We start from the raw sequence: 20,898 nt of genomic DNA, 5'->3' as shown, positions 1-20,898 counted from the left end.
ACTCCTGTGAGAAGAACTGAAAAGTTCTGCTCTCTAAATTGGATTGGATCCTGGTCGCCACTTCCTCTGTGACACCCAACCATCTAATTCTCTCCAGTAAGACGTTAAGATTATCTGTGTCGAAGGCTGCACTGAGGTCTAGGAGGATATTGGCCACTGCTCCCCCTTGCTCAAGGATCCGCTTAGATTCCTCAACCACTGCGAGTAGGGCTGTTTCAGTTCCATGATGGGGGCGAAAGCCTTTTTGGGTAGGGTGCAGGAGGGCATGCGTTTCCACAAAGCAGAGAGGGATGAGTTCACATGTTTTTCCAGGACCTTAACTATAACAGGAAACAGTGATATTGGTTGATTGTTGCCTACATCATCCAGCTGCAAACTAGGTTTTTTAAGTATGGCTCTCACCATGGCATGTTTCCATGGTGCAGGGACTAGACCCGTGGTGATGGAGAGATTTACCAGTTCCAGAATAGGGGGAAGTATCACATTACTGGCTTGGAGTAGAACACACGGGGCTGGATGAAGGGGGGACCCTGATTTTATTTGAGAAAGTATGTTTAACTCCTCCAGATATAAGGTGGGGAATTCCCTGAGTACGTGTTCTGTGCAAATAGGGGACTTATCCATCAAAACGAGATCACTAGGGCGGGTTGGGCTGGGAAAGTATGTGTATATGTTGTTAATTTTTCCTAGTAAGAAATCTTCCAGTTCATTACACTACTCTGAAGAAGCCTCAGGGGAAAGTCCAGGTTTCGGGATTTCTAAGAGCTCCTTTGCCACACGGGAAATTTCCCTTGGGATGTTATCCGCCGAATTAATGATACCTTCATAATAGGATGCCTGTGCAAATGGTATTTCGGTTTGACAATGTTTTATAGATTCTCTTTATTTCTGTTTGCTCAAACTATTATAGTCCATCCTCCATTTCATTCATAAAACTGCATTTTCAGTATTACATAGGTGTGTGTTATATTAGCAAGCATAAGACGCAGTCACGATCACAGTCATTGGCAATTTTTCAGATCCATCAAAAGGCCAAAAACGAGCAAGATTTGTGAGCAAAAAAATGTATATCTAGCACCAAGTCATCCTGTTGAGGGGAAGACAGGATTTTATGTGCAGACCAGTGTATGTCAGGCATGTTTATCATGCATATGTGTGACAGCAGTTTGTTGTTGTACTCATGCTAATCAGATGGTTTAGGAGGGACAAAAGGTGTCATAAATCTCTGTGAGGATTACAAGGATGCATGGAGTGGATATGTCGTAGGCACATTGGCACCAGGTCATGTGTTGAGGACACAGCGGTGCTGGGCTTTGTGTATGGAAGAATGGATGATAGGTCTGTGTATTGAAGGTGCACACATCAGAGGATTGTGTGTAAAGTGTCATGCGGGCTGAGGTGCGCGTTTTAGATCATCCAATCCTGGAACCTGCAGGGACCGCAAACAGATGCTAGGGATGAGCATGAATTGCACATGGATGGTTGGTTGTGTGTATGAGAGAACCGGTGGATGCTGGGGTATGTGATGTGGTTGCAAGAGCACAGGGGTGGTCTGATGAGGAATATGAGTCGAGGACGTGTGTTTGTGTACGTAGGAAGCAGGAGTAATTGTGGGTGGGTGTTTTGTGGGTATTTCAATCATTCTATGTGTGTGAAGGCACATGCTTAGTAGGAATGTGTTGATGGCAACTAGGTACATGTGACTATACACTCCACACACACAGTTGCGGCTCACATCTATGGTGACTGGTGGTATGGGCAAATGGGTGGTGGGTAAAAATAAAAAACACTTGCCTTGAACAAGGCCTCCTCCTCACTGCACATCCTCCTCCTGCTGTAGCTGTCTGACGCGGGCTCCAGCCAACTGCCTTAAACAATCCCGGTGCTGCTCTCACCAGCATGAGAGAAGCACCAGGATTGGAGGGAGCGGTCTCGCTTGCCGCTCCCGAAGACACAAGAGCCCTGCAATTGCTCTAGCCCAGCTATCTTATGGATTGGAGCACTAGTGGCCACAGCCCAGCACTGAAGGAATGTCCTGTGTTACTCAGCTTGTGGTATTGACTCCCCAGGGTCACTCATTACATTAGCCTACTGCTGTAGCTTGCATACTTGAGTTGGCTACAGTTAAGCAGCATTGACCATGATGATCTCTTGATGTAATTTGACTCGCCAAAGAGCCCATGCTACTTTATGATTCTGCTCTTAATAATTAAAATCCTAGGATGTTCTTAATATTTCTTTCTTGTCTTCCATTTTAGTGGGATCCCAAGACAGCTTGCTGGAGATCACGTTCCGCTCCAACGTCCTCCCTGTGCTGTGTGACCGCACCACGCCGCGTCCAGAGGACCTCCCACTGCCGCAGCTGAACGATGGCACCGACTTCTCCCAAGCCTTCAGCAGTCCCTTAGGTATTGGAAACTGCTTAGTTAAACTGGAGTGTTTCCATTTTCTGCCTGGTGACTGCCAAGAATCTCCAGACGAGATCCTTGGCAGCCTGGAGCTCTACAAGTTCCGGGAGTCGGGCATTGCCTCGGAGTACGAGTCCAACACAGACGAGAGTGAGGAGCCGGACTCCTGGGCTCAGGAGGAACCCGTGCGCCTAATGAATGTCCTGCAGAAGCAGATGATGGGAGATAGCCTGGAAGATGAGATTGCAGTTTAGGCACTCCCGAAAAGGGACTTTGTTAAGGTGCAGTAAGCGTTACTGGGGTGCCCAGAGAATGGTATATTCTCCATGAAAAGACTCAGAGTTCAGGGAATTGAAAGAATACCTCACAGACCAAATGCCTCTCTGAGTCAGGAAAGCTGGGAAAGAGTCAGGCTTGAGAGTATTTGTAGGGCTGTGACATGTCTGATATGAGACAGATTCTTGCCCAATACTAGGGGGCTCATAAACACAGTGTCCTGTTGGGGAACAAAAAACAATTTCCCACTTGACTAAGGTGGCTCTGGGGCCATCACAGAGATGATATATTGGATTGCCAAAAGCAGTGAAACAGATGCTAGCCTGACCCTGTTTGTGCTACTTGTAATCTGGAAGGTTTCTTGAAAACTGGTTGGGTGATACCATTCAGTGATTTAGGCAATATTGTGCTCCCTTCAAAAAAGCAAGAATTGTGTCAAGATTTCCCCGTGGTTCAAACATGTGAGGAAGTATCGGTTTGTGTTTTTTTAGTTTAATATCACATCTCCTCATTTATTTTGCTTTTCCGGTGTGCCACTATGTTGCAAAATGGAATTTAATTTGTGCAAAACCATTAATCCCCAGGTCTTGTTAACAGAGGAAAAGTGGCTCTTGATGTCCAACCGCCCTATGTTAGCGAGAGTAAAAGGCTTGAGTGCTTCTCAGACCTTCAAAGTAGAATGCAGGTTTATGTATTCCTGCACCTACTTCGTTGCAGTTTCTTCCGCAGGCTACATCTGTGCTATGCTGTGGAGTGCATCTTGAGGCCCTGTGAGTTACCTCCCAGTGGCTAAAGGAGGACCTTAATCCATGGCAGCTGTAAGATCTTTAGTCAGTTATGGAGTTGCCTTTTCTTGATGGGCGACGACAATGCTTTGGTTCGTCAACTCTCAGAGCAGCGCCTGACCATTAAGGAACAGCACTATCGTAGAAGTAGTGGGCAGCAGGTCACATACTTTAGGGTTCAGAGTAAAATTATGGATGTCCTCAGTTGTGTGTGAGGAATTGTTGCATTACACAAGAAACCTCTGCATGCAGTTTCAGGGTCTACGGGACAGTTGATGCCCATCACTCTACCATCCCTGATACATTCCGCAGCAGAGAACGTATATCCATATTTATGCTTTTCACACAGACGCTGCAGGTTGGGACCCTACATCAGAGAGGTCATCCTGAGAAGAGCAACAGGGAACGTCCAGCATTGCCGCATTTTTAACTACGCCGCATATAACTTTAGATGTCAATGCATGCAGCATTGCACTGGGTGAGAGGCACTAGGCAATAGAAATGAATATTTGGTTAGGAAGTCCTAGAGCTAAATTGAGGTTTCCAGTACTGAATTGGCACAGCTCCTTACCCCCCTTTTTTGTGCCAGATTAGACTCTAGGAGTCTCCATCTTTGTTGCAGGAGAACGGTCTGGTTGGTTGATGTTGTTATGCAAGAAAAAGGATGCCAGCTTGGTACTGAATATGATCAAGTATTATGGTCATACACTGCTCCTTGCTTGATCTGGGAGCGAATGGAGAACAGAAACAATGGGGACGTTTGGCACCATGCCAAGGACTGTTGAGACAGTTTTCATCACTGGAATAACTTGCAGTAAATCAATTTGTTCCGGCCCGTATACAGGGACAGGTCAGTGGGGGGCAGCAGTGGAGAGCGGGTTTTGTCTATGCAAAAATGCACAGCATACCTTTAGACGAATGTGTGACTACAAAGGACATCGTCTCTCTCTATGACCAGGAAGCCAGTATCCCCCAAAGTCTAGGGTTATTCTCATTGTGCACATCAGTTAGGACAAAAGAGAGCACATTAGTGTTTTCTTAATAAATTTTCATTTCACCGCACTAAAAATCCAGACATATAAGCCTCCAAGAGGTAATTAGGGATCCTTGGCCCTGAGGAATGCCCCAGACCCGTATGGGCCTCTATTGTAGGCAGAAACATGTTGTCCTAGCTTTTGTGGCAGTGTGAGCCATTGCCCTCAAACTACCGCCCCACCAGTTTTTAATCTTACCTATTATTCCCAACAATAAAGGCAATTAGCTGGGGTACTTTAAGGTATTTTTAACTCACCGATCTGGATCCTTCTGCTATCCAGTAGCTTATATCTAAGAACTCCCTCCTGCACCGAGGCAAACAGGAAGTCAAGTCCGCCCTGGTGGTGATGCCCTACCAGGGTGGGGAGAGGTTGCCAATGATAAAGAATGACACAATTGTGTGTGTGAGGCTTCTTCTTCCAGAAGGAGGACCTTCCCTCCCTTTAGCACTCACACAGGAATTCTGTGACTGTCTGAGTGGGACCTCTGGATGCTTATTCCAGGGTAGGAACACTTGCTTTGTGTTCTCTACCTACAACTGCTGTGGCTTAAAGTTGGCGAACCATTTGAGCAGCATTGAGTATTGTTCTAAGAAGCTGAGCTGGCTCTATGGATAAAGATGTCGCGACGAGTGAGATTTTAGTGGTAATGAGGTGGTGAATATTGTGTCATGGTCCTGATGGTGAAATGGATTATAGTGTGTGTTTTGTTGAAGATGAGGTCAAAGCTTTGCGTACCTATTTTTTTACTGAGACCGCTACCATTTTGTAGGTCCTGTTGACCCTGAGCTTCTAGATCGTTAAAGTTTGTTATATTTTAGAAAATCTCTTATCAGTTATGGCACAGCTTTTGAGGGTGCAGTTCACCTCTGTCTCCAACCTGGGGCATGGTTGTGTGTGCAACTTAGGGTTTTAGAAGTATATGATCATCATTTGCCACGCGAGCTATATAATCAAGCTTACTGGGGATAAGACGGAGGTCATGATCGTAGTTGGGAACGCTTCTCTATGGGGTTTTAGGCACTGGCCAGAGTCCCCTGGGACCTGTGCTCACCCCGTCTCCTTCGGGGGAAAATCTGGGCATTCTCGTGGATATTAAAGTCACCATTAAATCTCAGGTGGCTAGAGTCATTCCTACTTGCTTCACAGTTCTCAGATGGCTGAAAAATATTCTTTGGTGGATACCTTTAACAGCACAAAGAACGGTTGTCCAGGACCTAATCACATCCAGACTCGACTATTGTAACGTGTTATACCTAGGCGCTGACAAGACTCTGGTTCAGCGCCCCTAGGTGATACAAAATGCGGCGGCTAAGCTGCTTTTACGCCTACCTAAATTTGCCTCAGTCTCCCATCTGCTTCGGGAATTGCATTGGCTGAGGGTTACTAAGCGCATTAAGTTGAAAGCGTTATGCTTTATGTTTAATATCAAACATGGCTTAGGGCCTCACTTTATTCAGAAACTGGTGACTCCCTACCAGCTGACTCGCTCTCGAAGATCTTCAAATCAAACACTGTTCTCTGTACTGAGGTTTTCTTTAACCCGCATGAAAGCCCGCTCCTTTGCTTACTGGGGCCCTAAGCTGTTTAACTCGCTCTCCTTAGATTTAAGGAATTGTAACTCACTCCTGAGCTTTCGTAAGGGTCTGAAAACCTGGATATGTTAGCTTACTGCATCAGACCTGTGCACTATCCTGCACCTGGAAACCCTCTTGGGTATCTCAGCACATTATAAATAGCATTACATAACATTATAACTGAGGTAGTGCATTGGTGCAGTACCAGGCCTACAGCAGACAGTCTAGTATTAGCAAATGTGGTTACAAAAGGTTGTCCTGTGAGATGGGTGAGTCTTGCTCTGATCATTAAAACATCACTTGAGTTTAGGCTGATTAGGGGAGGGAAACGTGAATGATCACATTCAGCATCTCTGGGTCTACTGGTCTTGATTTGAAGGCATGCCAAGTGTGAATGGAGTTCAATATGGCTTGGAACAGTCATGGGGTGTTTTTCACTGGCTCAGTTTCTTCTGGAATGTCCATTCTAGTTTTTGCTTGCTGTTTCACATTGGAACAAGTTAAGTGAAGGGAGACGGGTGCTCTGCTGCCAATACTCTGCGCACGCTGCATTGGCTCCCGATCGCTCGGAGGATTCAGTTTAAGGTCCTTTGTGTTGCTTACAAAATTATCAAGGGTGCACCTGCCTTGATTCTTGCCAACCTCCTGTCTCGTTACACCCCGGGCCGTGCCCTAAGATCTTCTGATCTGCAACTAGCTGTTGTTCCCCGGTTTAAGCGCTGCCGGGCCGGCGGCCGCTCGTTTCGAGTTCGTGCCGCCGTGTTATGGAATTCTCTTCCCTTTGAGATCCGGGCACTCGGGGACTTGCTCTCCTTCCGGCGGGCAGTAAAAACCTTTTTATTTCCTTAGTCCCCTTGTCCTCCTTCCTTGCCTTGTTGTGTTTGCTGCTACCTGGCGGGCGCCAGGACGCTCCTTTGCTGGAGCATCTGTGCACCTTATAAATCAGTTTAACATAACATAACATAATGCCCAGAACCCCTTGAGTCTCTATACGTTTAACTGCTTTTGTTGCTGGTGGTGGAGGAGCAAGAGACTACAGCTGTGGTGGAAGGCTGATTTCTGTGGGCGATGTATTGCATTGTAGTGTTGTTTCTCTAAATAGGTGTATTTCCAAGTTGAGTCATAGGAGAGATGCACAGACGATGACAGCATAGCCAATCCCAGATCTTGCGTTCATGATATAGCCACTCAATGGCTGGAAGGTGGGGCTTGGCTCTCCCAGTTGCTGTAATTTGTGTCTGTAAAAACAATTTCTGATCAGATTGGTCCGATTACATAGTCAACTTTTATTTAATACTCAGTGATTTTCATTTAGTACTATGTCCTACTTGCCTACCAAGTGCTTTAAGTTGAGTAACGCTGGAGCTGGGCATTTACCTCTGTAGCGTGTGGCTACCTTGAATTTTTTTAATGGGCCTGCCTTATGCCAGTGGTTTTGGGCAAAATATACATGCAAAAGGACATAAACATTCATAAAATCCTTAAAGAAGAAACTGTAACATTTATCAAGACCTCCAAATAGTCTAAGAACGACAAACACAAGCTACCGCTGGCGTGGCAAATTTAATACAGAACCTTATTAAAGGGCTTGCTGGTAGAGGCTTGGCTGAATATGGAGGATTCTGTGACAATGAGCAAGAATTTCATATTGAACCAGTGTAGCTGAGAAATTATATTTGAAGAGACTATACTCAGGCCGGTGGTCTGAGGCAACTGGAAATAGTAAAGGGCTTGAAAGGCAGATGTAGAATTAAGAAGATCTATAGTACATTATGTACAATTACCTTGACAATATATTGGTAATTGATATGAGAGAGAGAGAGAGAGAGAGAGAGAGAGAGAGAGAGAGAGAGAGAGAGAGAGAGCGAGAGCGAGCGAGCAACTGACCCACCCACAGACCGACAGACACACCACTGGTCCATTTTTATGGGTCCAGTGCCAATCCTAAAAATTAAAATCTCCTGATGGTACGAACTGGATTTTTTTCTTTAAAAGGCTACACCCCAGTTTACCTGATACAGTAATGTTTTAAAACTGAGTTGTGCGCTGCAACAGTTTGGTAAGAAGCTGGTACAGGTGAATTCACAGAAACTGATGGGTACGTGCTGCAAACATCACAGACTTACAGGCAAGTCAATACTTTACCTTATTGCAAGTACTAAAAACAAATCCTTTTGTAAAGATTACTAGGCATATGCACGAGGATTCTCTTGAGAGCTCACACATTTTGCAAACTGCTTAAAAATGGATGGTGCCTAACTGGCTATAGGTGAGCGCTATACGCTGATTTGAAAACACTTTAAGCACCTAGAGATGTCTGCTGTCGGTGTTCGAGCTCAGGGCCCAAGTTCAGGCAAAACAGTTTACTTTTAATGGGCCAAACAAAGAATTTAACTTAAATGTGCATGAGACCCATTACAGTCACTGTAGGTAGATGTATCTATCCTGTGTGGAAATAAAGAAAATCTGGAATGAATTTGGCTCTTGTAAGTCAGTGCTGGACAATGAACACCACTCTGTGTGGGTTCTTTCATTTAAAGAAGCCTGGAAGGGCTATTTCAAAGCCGTTGCTAGCAAGATAGGTAGAGTGCACTTTGGGTCCTCCCCCTTTAGACCATTGGCTGTATTAAACCAGCGGCTTTTAGCCACTGGCTGGAGACTTTGTCAATCACGTCGTGGCTCAGCCTAGTTGCTGTTAGGGTGTTCCCTTCCGCCTCCATGGGAGCGCTTGTATTGACCTGCATGAGGGAATACTTTACAACCGTAGCCCTGAGTGTCCACTCTTGCTGGCTCCCTGACACCTGTCTCGCTCTAATGTCCTAATACTGCGTGCGTTATCACATTAAATCCACACCTATCAGCTTTGCCAACGCTTGTCTGTAATGCAGCCGTTCTCCAACAAAACGCTTCCAGTGAACATCAGAAATATTGAGACTCGCCATTTTCAAAACAGCTTCTATTTTTTCTGTTTTGGGCCTTTTCAACTTTTGAGGATTCTTACAGCGCTTTGAAACCCAATCAGTTCCAGCCGCTATATAAATGTCACAGAAATAGCACTTCCACTGCTGCCTTCCCTTCATTGATTGGGAACGAACTTTGTAATGGGGCGATGTCTTGTGAATCAAACCTGAGCTCCAAAATTACTATTTTTAACTGAAGTTTAACGAATTCAGTCCCACTTCAGAGCGGCTGTGTGTCTTTCTGCTTGGCGTTTATAGTTGTACAACAAATGCCAACGCGACAGGTGCAAGTAATCGAATCACGTTTACGGCCCCTTCTGCGCCACACATGTTAAAATGTAATCACAGCAAAACGAAGCGACGTTAAAATTCAGTCACACGGTGCTTGTCGGTCAAAATGAAATGTACTGCTGCCCACGACTGGGAGCAGAAAGGTCGCGCGCCCGCCCTTGAGCTTTCGTGCTTGTTGGTTAATTGCTTTCAGGGGTTTTGTTGTGTCGTGAGCGGGCGCGGCTGGATTTCCAGGAATCGATGGGCAATTTGTTCAGTTCAGAGGGAAGCAATAGCTCTAAAGAGAGTACCTCGGGATGAGTGACAGCGAAGGTGAGCGCGAGCCTCGAGGACTGCCTCCTGGAGGGGAGCCTTGTGTTCAGTCGGGAGAATGGGGTCCATTTGCAAAGTGACTTGTATAGAAGGTAGCGGTTGCGCCGCCGAGGCTAACGGGGGATGTGATGAAAATGCTGAGGGAACTTTAATGTGGGGGTCACAGAAAAGGCGAATTTAGCACTGCCTAGGCACATCAGAGCCATCTCCTAAGTTCTTGAATTTTGCAAGGGACTGAAAACCTGGCTCTTCACTATTCTCTGCCCAGGCCGCCTCGGCTTTTCAGTCCAGTATACCCTTGTGGGTGAATGAATGAATGAATGAATTTAGAATGAAGGAAGGGGGGACTTTTACCGCGCAACTTAGCCCAAGGGCATCAAGGCGCCAGACTGGTCAAAATATGTGATGCAATCGACTGAAGGAGACTAATGCCGATAGGCTTCCGAAAAAAGCCAGGTTTTTAAAGCCTTGCGGAAGAGAGCAAGCGACGGTTGTCTCAGGGTGAGTCGTATCATAACATAACGTAGGTAGATCGACTTATCCGCTAATGACTTGAGCAATGGGGTTAGATCCCATAAAAGGGCTTGTGTCACGAGGGCTTTAAGTGGGCCAGGTCTCACTGGGTCTGAGCACTAGCAGTTTTTTAAAGGGGGCCTCGGAACGGGTCTCTGTCGGGCTCTGTTTTGTGCCCTGGCACAGGCGGTTCGTTTTTTCCCAGATTGCAGTGACAGCAGGCACATAAAAGTGTGCTGCTAACTTCTCACTACTGGAGAAGTTATGGCATGATGTCATGCCAGGTGAGCGTTGTATGGGAAGGGAAATACTTTAAAGAGAGTCATTTTCTCTCTGGAATTCCCTTCTCTTTTTGAAACTCGGGAGCAGCAACATTGTCGGGGTGTCACCAGGGCTTTAAGTGGAAGCTTTTTCAATAATATATACAAGACATAGTTGCTCCTTATTTGTCTTCTACTAACAACTATTGACAAAACCAATAATCCTGTCTTGTTGTAGGTATGATGTTACTTGGTGTATTATATATCTGGATGCAATAACAGTAACAGGAAAATACAAGTCGGGCGGCACATTGATAACTAATGAAGTTTGCACTTTAAAAAGCACTGATACATACAGGGACAAGGAGAAAACATCAGAGTGGAATTGAGTGAGCAGTACTCTCTGAGAGTGATCATCGAGGAAGGAAGACAGTAGGGCCAAAGCCTGTTCTATAATGCCCATGTCTTGGAGGTGCTCAATCAGCAACGAGGGGGAGATGTTATCAAAAGTCACGGACAGGTCCAGCAGGACCAAAGCTGCACCTTGCCCCTCGTCCACTAATCCAGTCCGTGGCCGAGACCAAAGCAGTTTCGATTCCATGTTGGTTGCAGAACCCTACCTGAGATTTGTCCAGTCATCTCTGCTCTTCCACAAATTCCATCAAGTGGCCATGGTTTCAAATGATGTTGGTGCATTCCTTGAGAAGGAGGGTTCTCAATGCATAAATGTAAGACTTTGGCTGGGCAGAGAGCATGATGGAGAGTGTTGGGTTGCTCTGGAAGAAATGTGCTGGAGGAGCATAGGACAATGGTGGGAGTTGCCGAAGGTATTGAAAAGGAAGGAGAAAAGGTGAGAGGTGTTTACCTTTTGTAAGCTGTGATTGTCTATGTAATTGCTGTTTGGATTTGCAAAGTTATGTTTGGAAACTGAATGAGTGGTTTGGTGTTGATGGGTTTGAGGATTTTTTTGATGTTGTTAGAGATCTATCCTGGTTTGTTTATGGATCCCCTGATCTTAGACATGAAGCAGGGTGTTTTTGCAGCATAGATGCCCTTCGGTGAATAATTGTTTTGATTGATATAGGCCTTGTCATCAGATTTATGCTTGTACCAAGTGCTCCTGTTGTGTGAAAAGAGTTGTTTAAGGTTTCTGTGAAGATTGAGGAACCAGCAATCACACAAATACGTGAAGGGGTGAATATAGTGGTGATGGCGTGGGGTGGGGGGGGGGTGTCCAAGGTAGTGACGTATTGTGTATATTGGCAAAACCGGAGAGGTAGTAGGAAGCTAGCGTGGTCATACGAGCTGAAATGGATATATTCAGCTTGTGGCATTGGACTAGTATTTTGTTCGTCAGCTAAAATTAAATCATTTATTTCTTTTCATGCCAAGTAGGTCTGGTGGATACAATAAGTGATAGAGCAAACTAACAAGCCACTTACAAACAGATAATGTGTTTCTAAATAACAAGTTTGTGTAAATTTGCACAGGCCGAAATAAATGGCAAAGAATTTGGAGTTTTTGTGCTTGGATCCAAGATATTCAAATCCCAATTACACTAAAATCCCTGGTATATCCATGGCACTGAAGCTGCAGACTGTCAGCCAAACCATGGTTCTCTGCCTTCAGTGACAGCGGCATGGTCAGCAATGGAACGTCTTCTCTCTGTCAACAGATAGTGGCCCGGCAATACTCTACATAACACCAGAGGACAGAGAGAACTGCTGTCTCTGAGGCCAGGGTCACCCTGCCACAGAATAACTCTCATGGTTCCCTTGCTCCATGTGTCAGTAGCTCATACAGTGCAGCTTCTTTTTCCATTGCATTATGGTAGTTGTAGTCCTTATTTTATAATTGGATGAGGGCCGACCTTGGGCATGGGCGAGCTGGGCTACGCCTGGGGTGCCAACATTCCGAGGGGCGCAGCTGGGAGCTGCCTGACTTCATAGTATTCAAACAGCTGCTTGTCCATCCCACTTGGTCTCAGTTTGGTCCTGTTAAAAACATAGTAATCAGCCCTTGATGTACCTCATCATGATTGTTAGAACTCCATAGATCCCTTGCCCTCTCTCATCTTCCTCCCATCTCCTGATGTCACACCTCAATGGACCCCCCACCCATACAAAAAACACCAAAATGTCTTTCCGCCCAGGGCACTGTCCTGGTCATCTGATTTAGGGCCGGCCCTGAATGGAATGTAAGTCCAAGAATGCATATAAAAAATATGGACTGGATAAACTTCATAAGCAAGGAAAGAGGATGTTTGAGCGCTCTGCAGCGCTTCCAGTGACCAGCATGACAGAGTGACGAGGAGTCAAAATCAGGGGGAAGAGGGAAAGACAGGAATTGGATCAGAAATATGGAGCGAGGGTGCATGCAAGTCTAGGGAGTAGAGAGAGGTTACAGTGAGGGAACTAGAGGAGGATGAAGGTAGGAAAAAATGTGAGTGGAATCGTAAATAAGTAAGTAATAGACTTATAGAGCGCACGAATGCTGAGGCGTCTTGGTGCTATAGCAGAAAACTGGTTTACACAGGAGGGGTGCCTTACTTCTGCCTGGTAAATAACCACGTCTTCAGCAATTTCCTGAACCGAGGTCTGGAGGGTTGTAGTCTGATGTCGTCTGGTAATTCATTCCATAACTTGGATGCCCGATATGTCAGGCTTCTACCTCCCCATTTAGCCCTTTGTATTCTAGGGACCTGGACTAGACCTTTGTTAGCAGATCTAAGATTACGCCAAGGAATGTACTCCTGCAATAGTTTCTGTAGGCCAGCTGCTCGTCCACCAAACTGGGCTTTGTTTACCAGGCAGTTCAAGTTCATCCCACAGCATTCTGCTTTGCTGACCAATGCTTAAAAAGGAAAATGAGACTACACCTCCCAGAATCCAAAGTGCTCTTCCCCGAAAAACCAGATCTGTTTGCAGTTGTCTCCTATGTGATAGAATCCAAGAATCTTACGTGCTGACTGCCGTCTGTGACGATAGGCCCCAGGTGGAGGTCTGAAGTTTGAAACTGAAGTGTGGGTCCCACCCCAATGTTCCCGCTCCCCCTCATGACGCCTCTAGTCAGGGACAGGGGTAGGTAGCAGACCTAGTTAACAAAGTATGGCGGAACAAGAGAGTAAGAGTCCCGCAGAGTGCACATGGAAAACAGTTTAATTAGGGCATGGGCAACCAAATGCTCTTCTTTAGCCAGGGACATTTTAAGGATTTTGGGGGCCCTGAGCTAAAACGTATTTTGGGGGCCCCGGTTTGAATTTACGCGTCCGTGTCAGCTCTTTCATGCCCTCTTTGGCCAGGTCACTGATAGTGCACAGGCACATTCTTTCAAATTCTAAATCTGTTTACATCTAATATTCAGGGATAGTGATGTGTGTTTGTAATATTGTAACATAGCAGCAGCTCACTAATATTACTGCAAATAATCCCTGTGACACCCTTCAGTTTCTCGTATGTGAGGTCTTCTTTTGCTCTAAAATAAACTTTTTATGGATGTTGCATGAAACAAAAGCGCAACATATCTCTGCAAAATGTCTGTAATAGACTCTCACACATCACTCGCATTAAAAATAAATTAAAGGTAAACAGTATTTGAAGCAATTTATGAATTATTTAAGGTCATCAGGGCAAGACTCTCTGCAGGACAGATCTGACTCTATCAGGGGGCCTCCTGGAAGGATGAGGGCCTAGGATAGTGCCCACTTTGGCCATGCCTTAAAATGTCGCCGTCTTCAGCCCCAAAATTGCTTGACATAGTCCCAGACAGTACACGATGTTATTGGGCGCGGGGGCCTTGAAAAGTATTGTGAGTGTCTCCATATATAATGTTAAATAGGACCCGTTTATAAGGGAAACCATACTCCATCACCCCAAAATTACCGGTTTGGATAATAGCTTATTTAGAATGAAAACAAAATATTGAAACCTTAAATTGTACTCTGGCGCCTCCCCGTGGTATGTTCTCAGTTCACAGGCAGCAGATAGAAACGCACCATTTGGTGGTTGTGACCACTCGCTGGATGCTTGCAATGTTGACCGGTTTGAACTCTCTGAAAGAGGCAGAGCAGAGGTTTAGAACAATTAACTATTCAACCAAAGCGCACACGATGTCGCGATTTCGTTTAAAAAACGTGTCGAAAAAACGAAGTGTTATTCCTTATACGCTTCGGGCTCCTATTGACTAAATGTGATGCCTGCTGGAAATCAGAAATGTAGTTTTCGTTATGTTTAACTCGGAGTTTTACTAAAGGGTATGTCACCAGACAGCTGACTACGTGTCTCATCACTTTCAAATGTTATCCCGGCAGAAGAAGGTCATAACAAACACCCTTGCTTTAAAAACTTGATAACTTTTGTCGGTCCGGGGTGTAGTTAATACCTTATTCTATCGCGTGTGTATCATTCACTTAGTTGTTTGCACAAAATGGCAATGAACAATTAATTGAAATATATACACGCGAGGTCCCTTTTTGGTTCATAATTGCAGTGGCCTAAGCGCCTGTGTTGTATGGACCCACCCCTTCTTTCCTTTGATAGTTAGTATTGTGCGCTTTACAAATGTGGACTTTACTTTACTTTACCCCACTCCATGTCATCACTGACAATGTCAGATGTCCTAGCATTTTCACCTGTAAATAATTATCAGGTGTGTTGGGCTAATTAGACCAGAGGACACAAAGCAAGACTACAACACCCAGAAGTCAGTAGGTTGTCACAGGAAAGTCCTGAAATGGGAACAGTGTTCGTAATGACATTGTGAGATGATCAAAGGATCGGGTTTCGGGATTCTCAAATTCTGGCCTCCAAAACTAAAGAAGAGTATGGATCCGTGCTGATGCTCCTTGCGATTACAATCATTATATCCATGATGCCATAAATGGGCATTCAGTTAATCTAAATTGATCACATGATTAACGCCGACATGAGTGCAGCCTTTTATGACCAGCATTGAAGCCTGATCTAGATTGACCAGTGTGCTCGGCCGTTTTTTTTCTAGACACACATAGTGGCACATATGTAGCACTGATAGTGAAAACTGTCAGCTAGCAGTGTAAACATCAGCAGACGCAACAGCACAGGCAGAGAGCATCAATCACTCAAGTAAACAGCTATGCAATATAACATGAAAATAAAAGCCAGTGACTGACAATGGTTCATTATCAGGAGTTGCAAAAACGACTTGTTAAAAAATTTTGATTAAAAAAAAAAAAGGTTTAAACATTTGTAGAGTACAAATTTGTGCTCTTTATTCTTGCACAAATGTTGGCGTCCCTTGAGAGAAATGTGACCCCGTCAGAGACATGTTTTTGGAGAGTAAACAAAAGTAACTGCCCCTCCACCCACTGTGCTGTTTTCTCCTCCATCCCACTCTCTGTTCTCAGAGAGGCCTACATACACGGACCTTGGCGTTACTTTCATCCACTGCCTTGCACTTCAGAGATAGCTGGTTTAATCCACGCACTCCATCAATAGCTACAAGAGAAAACCAGAGCTTGGAATTCTTGCAGAAAAAGATCATCGTTTAGCCCCTAGAACCTCCAGCTCCTCACTCAACGCGAAAACAATGGCATCTGATTTTCAGTAGTAGTTCTCCGAGGGTAAGTCAACACGTTTCATAAGACTGGGTCCATGGGCGTAGGAACTGTGGGGGACGCGGGGGACATATCCCCCCCAGATTTTGGAGTGGGGGGGGACACAGGGGACAAGGGTGGGGGGGACGAGGGGTCAAACAAATTTCCCCTTTACCTCCTGAGAGGGAGATTGGCAGGCCATTAGCGCGCGAAAAAAAGTGCGAAGTGCGAGAGGTGATGTGTGTCCTAATGGCCCTGCATTTGACCTGGCGCCTATCAAATGATCCGATAGTCACAGCATAAGGTGACGTCATAGGCCACTCGCCCCCCTGCCTCTGCTCTTTTGAAGTCTCTGTGTGGCGCAGCACCCCTCAGGGAATTATTTAGTTCTCACCTCAGCTGCCTGTAGCCAGTGCTCTTGTTGATTTGCTGGCTGACCTGACCTCGTCGTCGGACTTCTCTGTTGCCGGCTTGAAGACAGAAGGGCTGCAGGCAGCAGCACGCTCTGACGCTCGGTTAACTTGTAAGTAGGGGCAAGAGCTGTTACACTGCATTGCCAGGGGCGCCTGGTGACATTTGAAAGTGGTGGGGGTGTGGGGTTTACAAGTTGTGACTGAGTGGAGTCTGGAGTGCAGCCTGAGCCTCGGCTCAGCAGCCTCGCCCCCACCTCTGCTGCCAGTGCTGCTTTTTAATTTTTTTTATTTATAGTGCGTGAAAGCCCTCTCCTCGTAGCATTTTGTTTAAATTGTGCCCACGTATGATCTGTCTTAATTCCGCACTTTGAATAACTCCCGATAACAAAGGGCCCTTTCACGCCGTGTTTCTGTAATTATAGATTGGAATTGTGTAAATGTCAACTAGGACTAGTGTTTGCAGGCCTGTCTCTAAATTCGGCTATTCACGGGCATTGTGGCTCAATATTCTTGCTTAAATGTGATACTTTTCTAATTATCTGAATGAGGCTTACAAAGTAGATTTAGTTTTATGAGCACGGACGTGAGAAATCTAACCTCATAAGGACTGGGAATTAATCAGACGGCCGCTTACAAGGCTTTCAAGGGGCGAATGAAATATCTGCGAGGTAGGAAGATGGGAAAAGATTTTGGAGATTGTTGTGCGAAAATGGACATTCGTGTGTTTTTAACGCATAGGCTAGGGTTGCTAGCGCTACCTTCTGTTCTGTCATTCTTGTCACTGTCCATTTGTGAGCAGCGTCCTGCACCGTCGTTCTTGGCATGCAGTCAGTGCAGTGAGTGTATACATCGCAGCCCCAGGTCACCCCACACAGCCGCAGCTCCGCACACACCTTTGGTTCTCTGGGCACACCAGGTGCAGGTCTCTTCTCGGGCCTGGCGCGGCGCAGCCCAGCCGCAGATTGGACACTTATATAATGCTCTGTGTTGACGTGCTGTAGTGTTCTTTAAGAACTCTGAGGAAGCCTTTTGGAAATGTTCAAGACTTTCTTCCTTAAACTACTGTGATACTTAAGACTGTCAATGTTTTCAGTATAACTAGATTCGTACTGACACATCTGACATTAGGTCAAAGTTTTTTTTTTAATATTCATTTAGGGGATGGTGCTAGACATTGCTGTATTACATTGTGTATTCAGATTTGTCAGTGTGTGAAATGATATGTGATCACCTTATGCCTACACTGTAATTTTAATTTAAAAGGCAGGGGCGGCTGGTGACATTTGAAAGTGGTGAGGCGTAAATATTGCACTGTGAAGAGCGCGCGCAGCGAGCGAGGCCCAACCACCTATGGGGGATTCGGGGGTTCTCCCACGAGAACATTTTGAAAAAAGAGTGGGCAAATGGTGCATTCTTAAGCACATTTGAGAAAGAGGTATCTTGGCCAATACATCTCTGGGAGTAGCCAGACAAGTCTCTTTGCACTTGCACAGATACATCTCTCTCCCTGCATTCGCATAGGCACAGTCACCCTGCACTCATAGACCCATTACTCACCCTTCCCTGACACATCTCTAAGCCAACATTCACCCATCCGCATCACTCACTCTGGACTCACACAGGCACACTGCTCAACCTGCACTCACACAGACATCACTCGCCCTGGACTCACACAGGCACACTGCTCACCATGCACTCACACAGACATCACTCACCCTGGACTCACACAGGCACACTGCTCACCATGCACTCACACAGACATCACTCACCCTGGACTCACACAGGCACACTGCTCACCATGCAATGCACTCACACAGACATCACTCACCCTGGACTCACACAGGCACACTGCTCACCCTGCGCTCACACAGACATCACTCACCAAGGACTCACACAGGCACACTGCTCACCCTATACTCACACAGACATCACTCACCCTGGACTCACACAGGCACACTGCTCCCCCTGCACTCACACAGACATCACTCACTCTTCAATGCACTGCACTCAATAGGTTTCATGTCTTTCAGCCTGTCTAGGCCCGACATTGCCTAGTGACAGACTCCAGTACATAACACCACGTCAGCTGGGGCCTCTGAGCAGCTGGGGGTGCTCAGCACAGACCCAAGAATGCAAGCAGCCCCCCACAGACACTGGTGTTATTGTAGGCTGTTCGTCACTGCAACACCCTACACTGTGACTACTTGCCTGCCTTTCTCAATATTTCTCTTCATAACTATGCGATTGTATACGTTTAACGCGCGTACGGTCTCGCACAATGGGCGATTTGTATAGGGTCACTGGAAAGTCCACAAGGTTGTCCCTGTCCCCCCCAGAAATTTAGTGTCTCCTACGCCCATGACTGGGTCCACCAAAAGGGTGAAAGAGTTGTCCCTCCGTCACTCATTTGTCTTTTGTCAAATCAGGGAACAAGAAGTTTACATTAAAAATGGAACTTAAAATCCTCTTACTTGAGAGAGGCTTTGGTTCAAGTGGGATCGCTGCTTGCATTTCTCCTCTGCTGTCTTTATCATGGGCGTCAATTCACCAAAATGCCAGGCTTAGCGGAAGGGACATCACACACCTTTTAGCGTTTACTTTAACTAACACACACATGCTTAAACATATACACACTCCCTCTCAGATAAAAACACTCCCCTGCAAGCATGTATACAACATACATTTTAAAGTATTTTTTACGCACCTTAGCTGCAGTTGCAGCTGGCAGCACTGGGGGAGGGAGGGGGGTGAGTGGCAGGCAAATGGGTGGGTGACAAGAAGATAAATAGAAAGGCGCTTATCTGAATGAGCGTCCTCGTCCCTCCAGTCAGGTCTTCAGCTCGGACCCTAAACCACCCCCTAACCAATCCTGGCACTGCTCTCATTAGCACGAGAGCAGCTCCAGGATTGGAGGGAGCAGCCTCTCTCGCCGCTCCCGAGGACACTGGAGCCCAGGGCAGCTGGGTTAGAGCTTTCAAAGTGCACATGTCTGGCTGACAAAGGGACATGCACACTTTGAAAAGTGCCCAGGCAGCCCACCCTCATCCCTGCTGCCATCACTCTGCAGGCCCCGCCACGTCCTGCCCCTTGGTTTTGGACCGGGATTGAAAAAATATAATGGTAATAAATTGTTTTTTGCCATTTTATTTTTCATCTCTGGGGTTTTTTTTGTTGTGCATTTACGTGAGTGGGGTAACACTCCTCCGCTCAAACAGAGGAGCTGCTCCTACTTAGCTGTCAGATAGGCAAATTTCCAACTCAATATACTCAATTTACATTAATAGTAAATAATATTTTTCACTTATTTGTGTAATGAATAACAGAAAAATAGGAAAATGGAGCTGCAAACGATGTTCATTAAGACAAGCTCCTCCTCTGTTCCAAGAACTGATTTTACCACCTCTGAGACCAGGGTCGCAAAGGCAGTGCTAGGGGTAGCAGGGGGCAAGCCAGAGGTTGCAGCTGCGACCCCTGGCAACCCTTAAATGATTTCCATGGCCTTCATCTGTGTAGCCTGTTTCAAACTGTTTGCTCTCTGGGTACTGTGCAACTGTTTCATTATGATTGTTAGCCAACTGTCTTTTCCTTTGTTTTCCTGATGCAAATAGGTAGTTTTACGATGTCTGTTAACCAGACACTACTTCCTGTTCTCTTGTAAAGTGCTCTAAAGCCTGTGTGCCAAGTCTGCGCTGTATAAAACCCACATAAATAAATAGGTTGAGCGGAGTCTAGCAGAGACTGCTTTAATTAATCAATCAAAAGCGAGGCTGTTTTACTTAATGGGCACAAATGGCCTTACATGAATCCCTGAACTAGCCCTGTTTGTTCAACCAGGAACCTGTGGAGGGCGGAAAGATAAGGAGGGAGACAGCAGCCTGCAGTCCCAATGGAAGGTGGCAAGATATGTTGACAAGGCTAGTGCTTCCATAAGGGAGAGCCATTAGCACACGTCCTATTGGCAGAGTAGACTCTTTCATAAAGTGAGACAATGTAGCTGCTGTAGAGTGCCATCTCGTGGTGGTGGAAAATACTGCACAGGACCGAAAAGGACAATTTTTGGAGTTGTACATGACTCATTGACACATGAAACGTGACTACGGTCACCAGAGGAGCAATGAGCATCTCGTCACCCAAATTAAATCTAGCTTATTCAAACATAACCCCTGTTAAGAAGTCCTTTACTAACTGTGTGGGAAACCACTGCCGAGGCAGAGGGTATTTACGTTTCCAGTTGTTTCTGGAAGTGAAGGACCTAGGAGGTGGATAGGCCTACTTCTGTGTGACTGTGAAACATGTACATTACAATTGTAAATGTGTAAATACTGTACTAATTGTATACTACTAGCACTGTCTGCGATAGCTGCTTCTTTCTCTCTCAACTTATAACTGTTTTTTTCTTTATCACTCTGCCCCACCCCTTCCTTCACCCCTACAGCTAACCCTTGTGTGAATAACTCTGTATTTTCCATCTATTCTGAGGGATATGCTAGGGGTCTG

At 45.8% G+C, this 20,898-nt stretch overlaps 1 protein-coding gene across 4 annotated transcripts in view; it reads left to right on the top strand.

The window, feature by feature from the left end:
• Positions 1-20,898, top strand: part of NOS1AP (nitric oxide synthase 1 adaptor protein) — a 1,240,081-nt gene that overhangs the window by 1,093,880 nt on the left and 125,303 nt on the right. For 2 of the 4 annotated variants that reach the window (XM_078643785.1, XM_078643775.1), the window contains exon 10: positions 2,259-2,408. In XM_078643785.1, the coding sequence (XP_078499911.1) occupies positions 2,259-2,408 (150 nt within the window). Of the gene's footprint in view, positions 1-2,258; positions 2,663-20,898 lie in introns of those variants that run through there. The other 2 variants (XM_078643807.1, XM_078643795.1) reach the window with 1 other exon arrangement.

This window comes from Lissotriton helveticus, chromosome 1_1, assembly GCF_964261635.1.
Source record: "Lissotriton helveticus chromosome 1_1, aLisHel1.1, whole genome shotgun sequence".
Taxonomy (NCBI): Eukaryota; Metazoa; Chordata; class Amphibia; order Caudata; family Salamandridae; genus Lissotriton; species Lissotriton helveticus.
The sequence above is the reverse complement of the archived record's forward strand: the minus strand, read 5'-3'. Positions and strand labels throughout refer to the sequence as shown.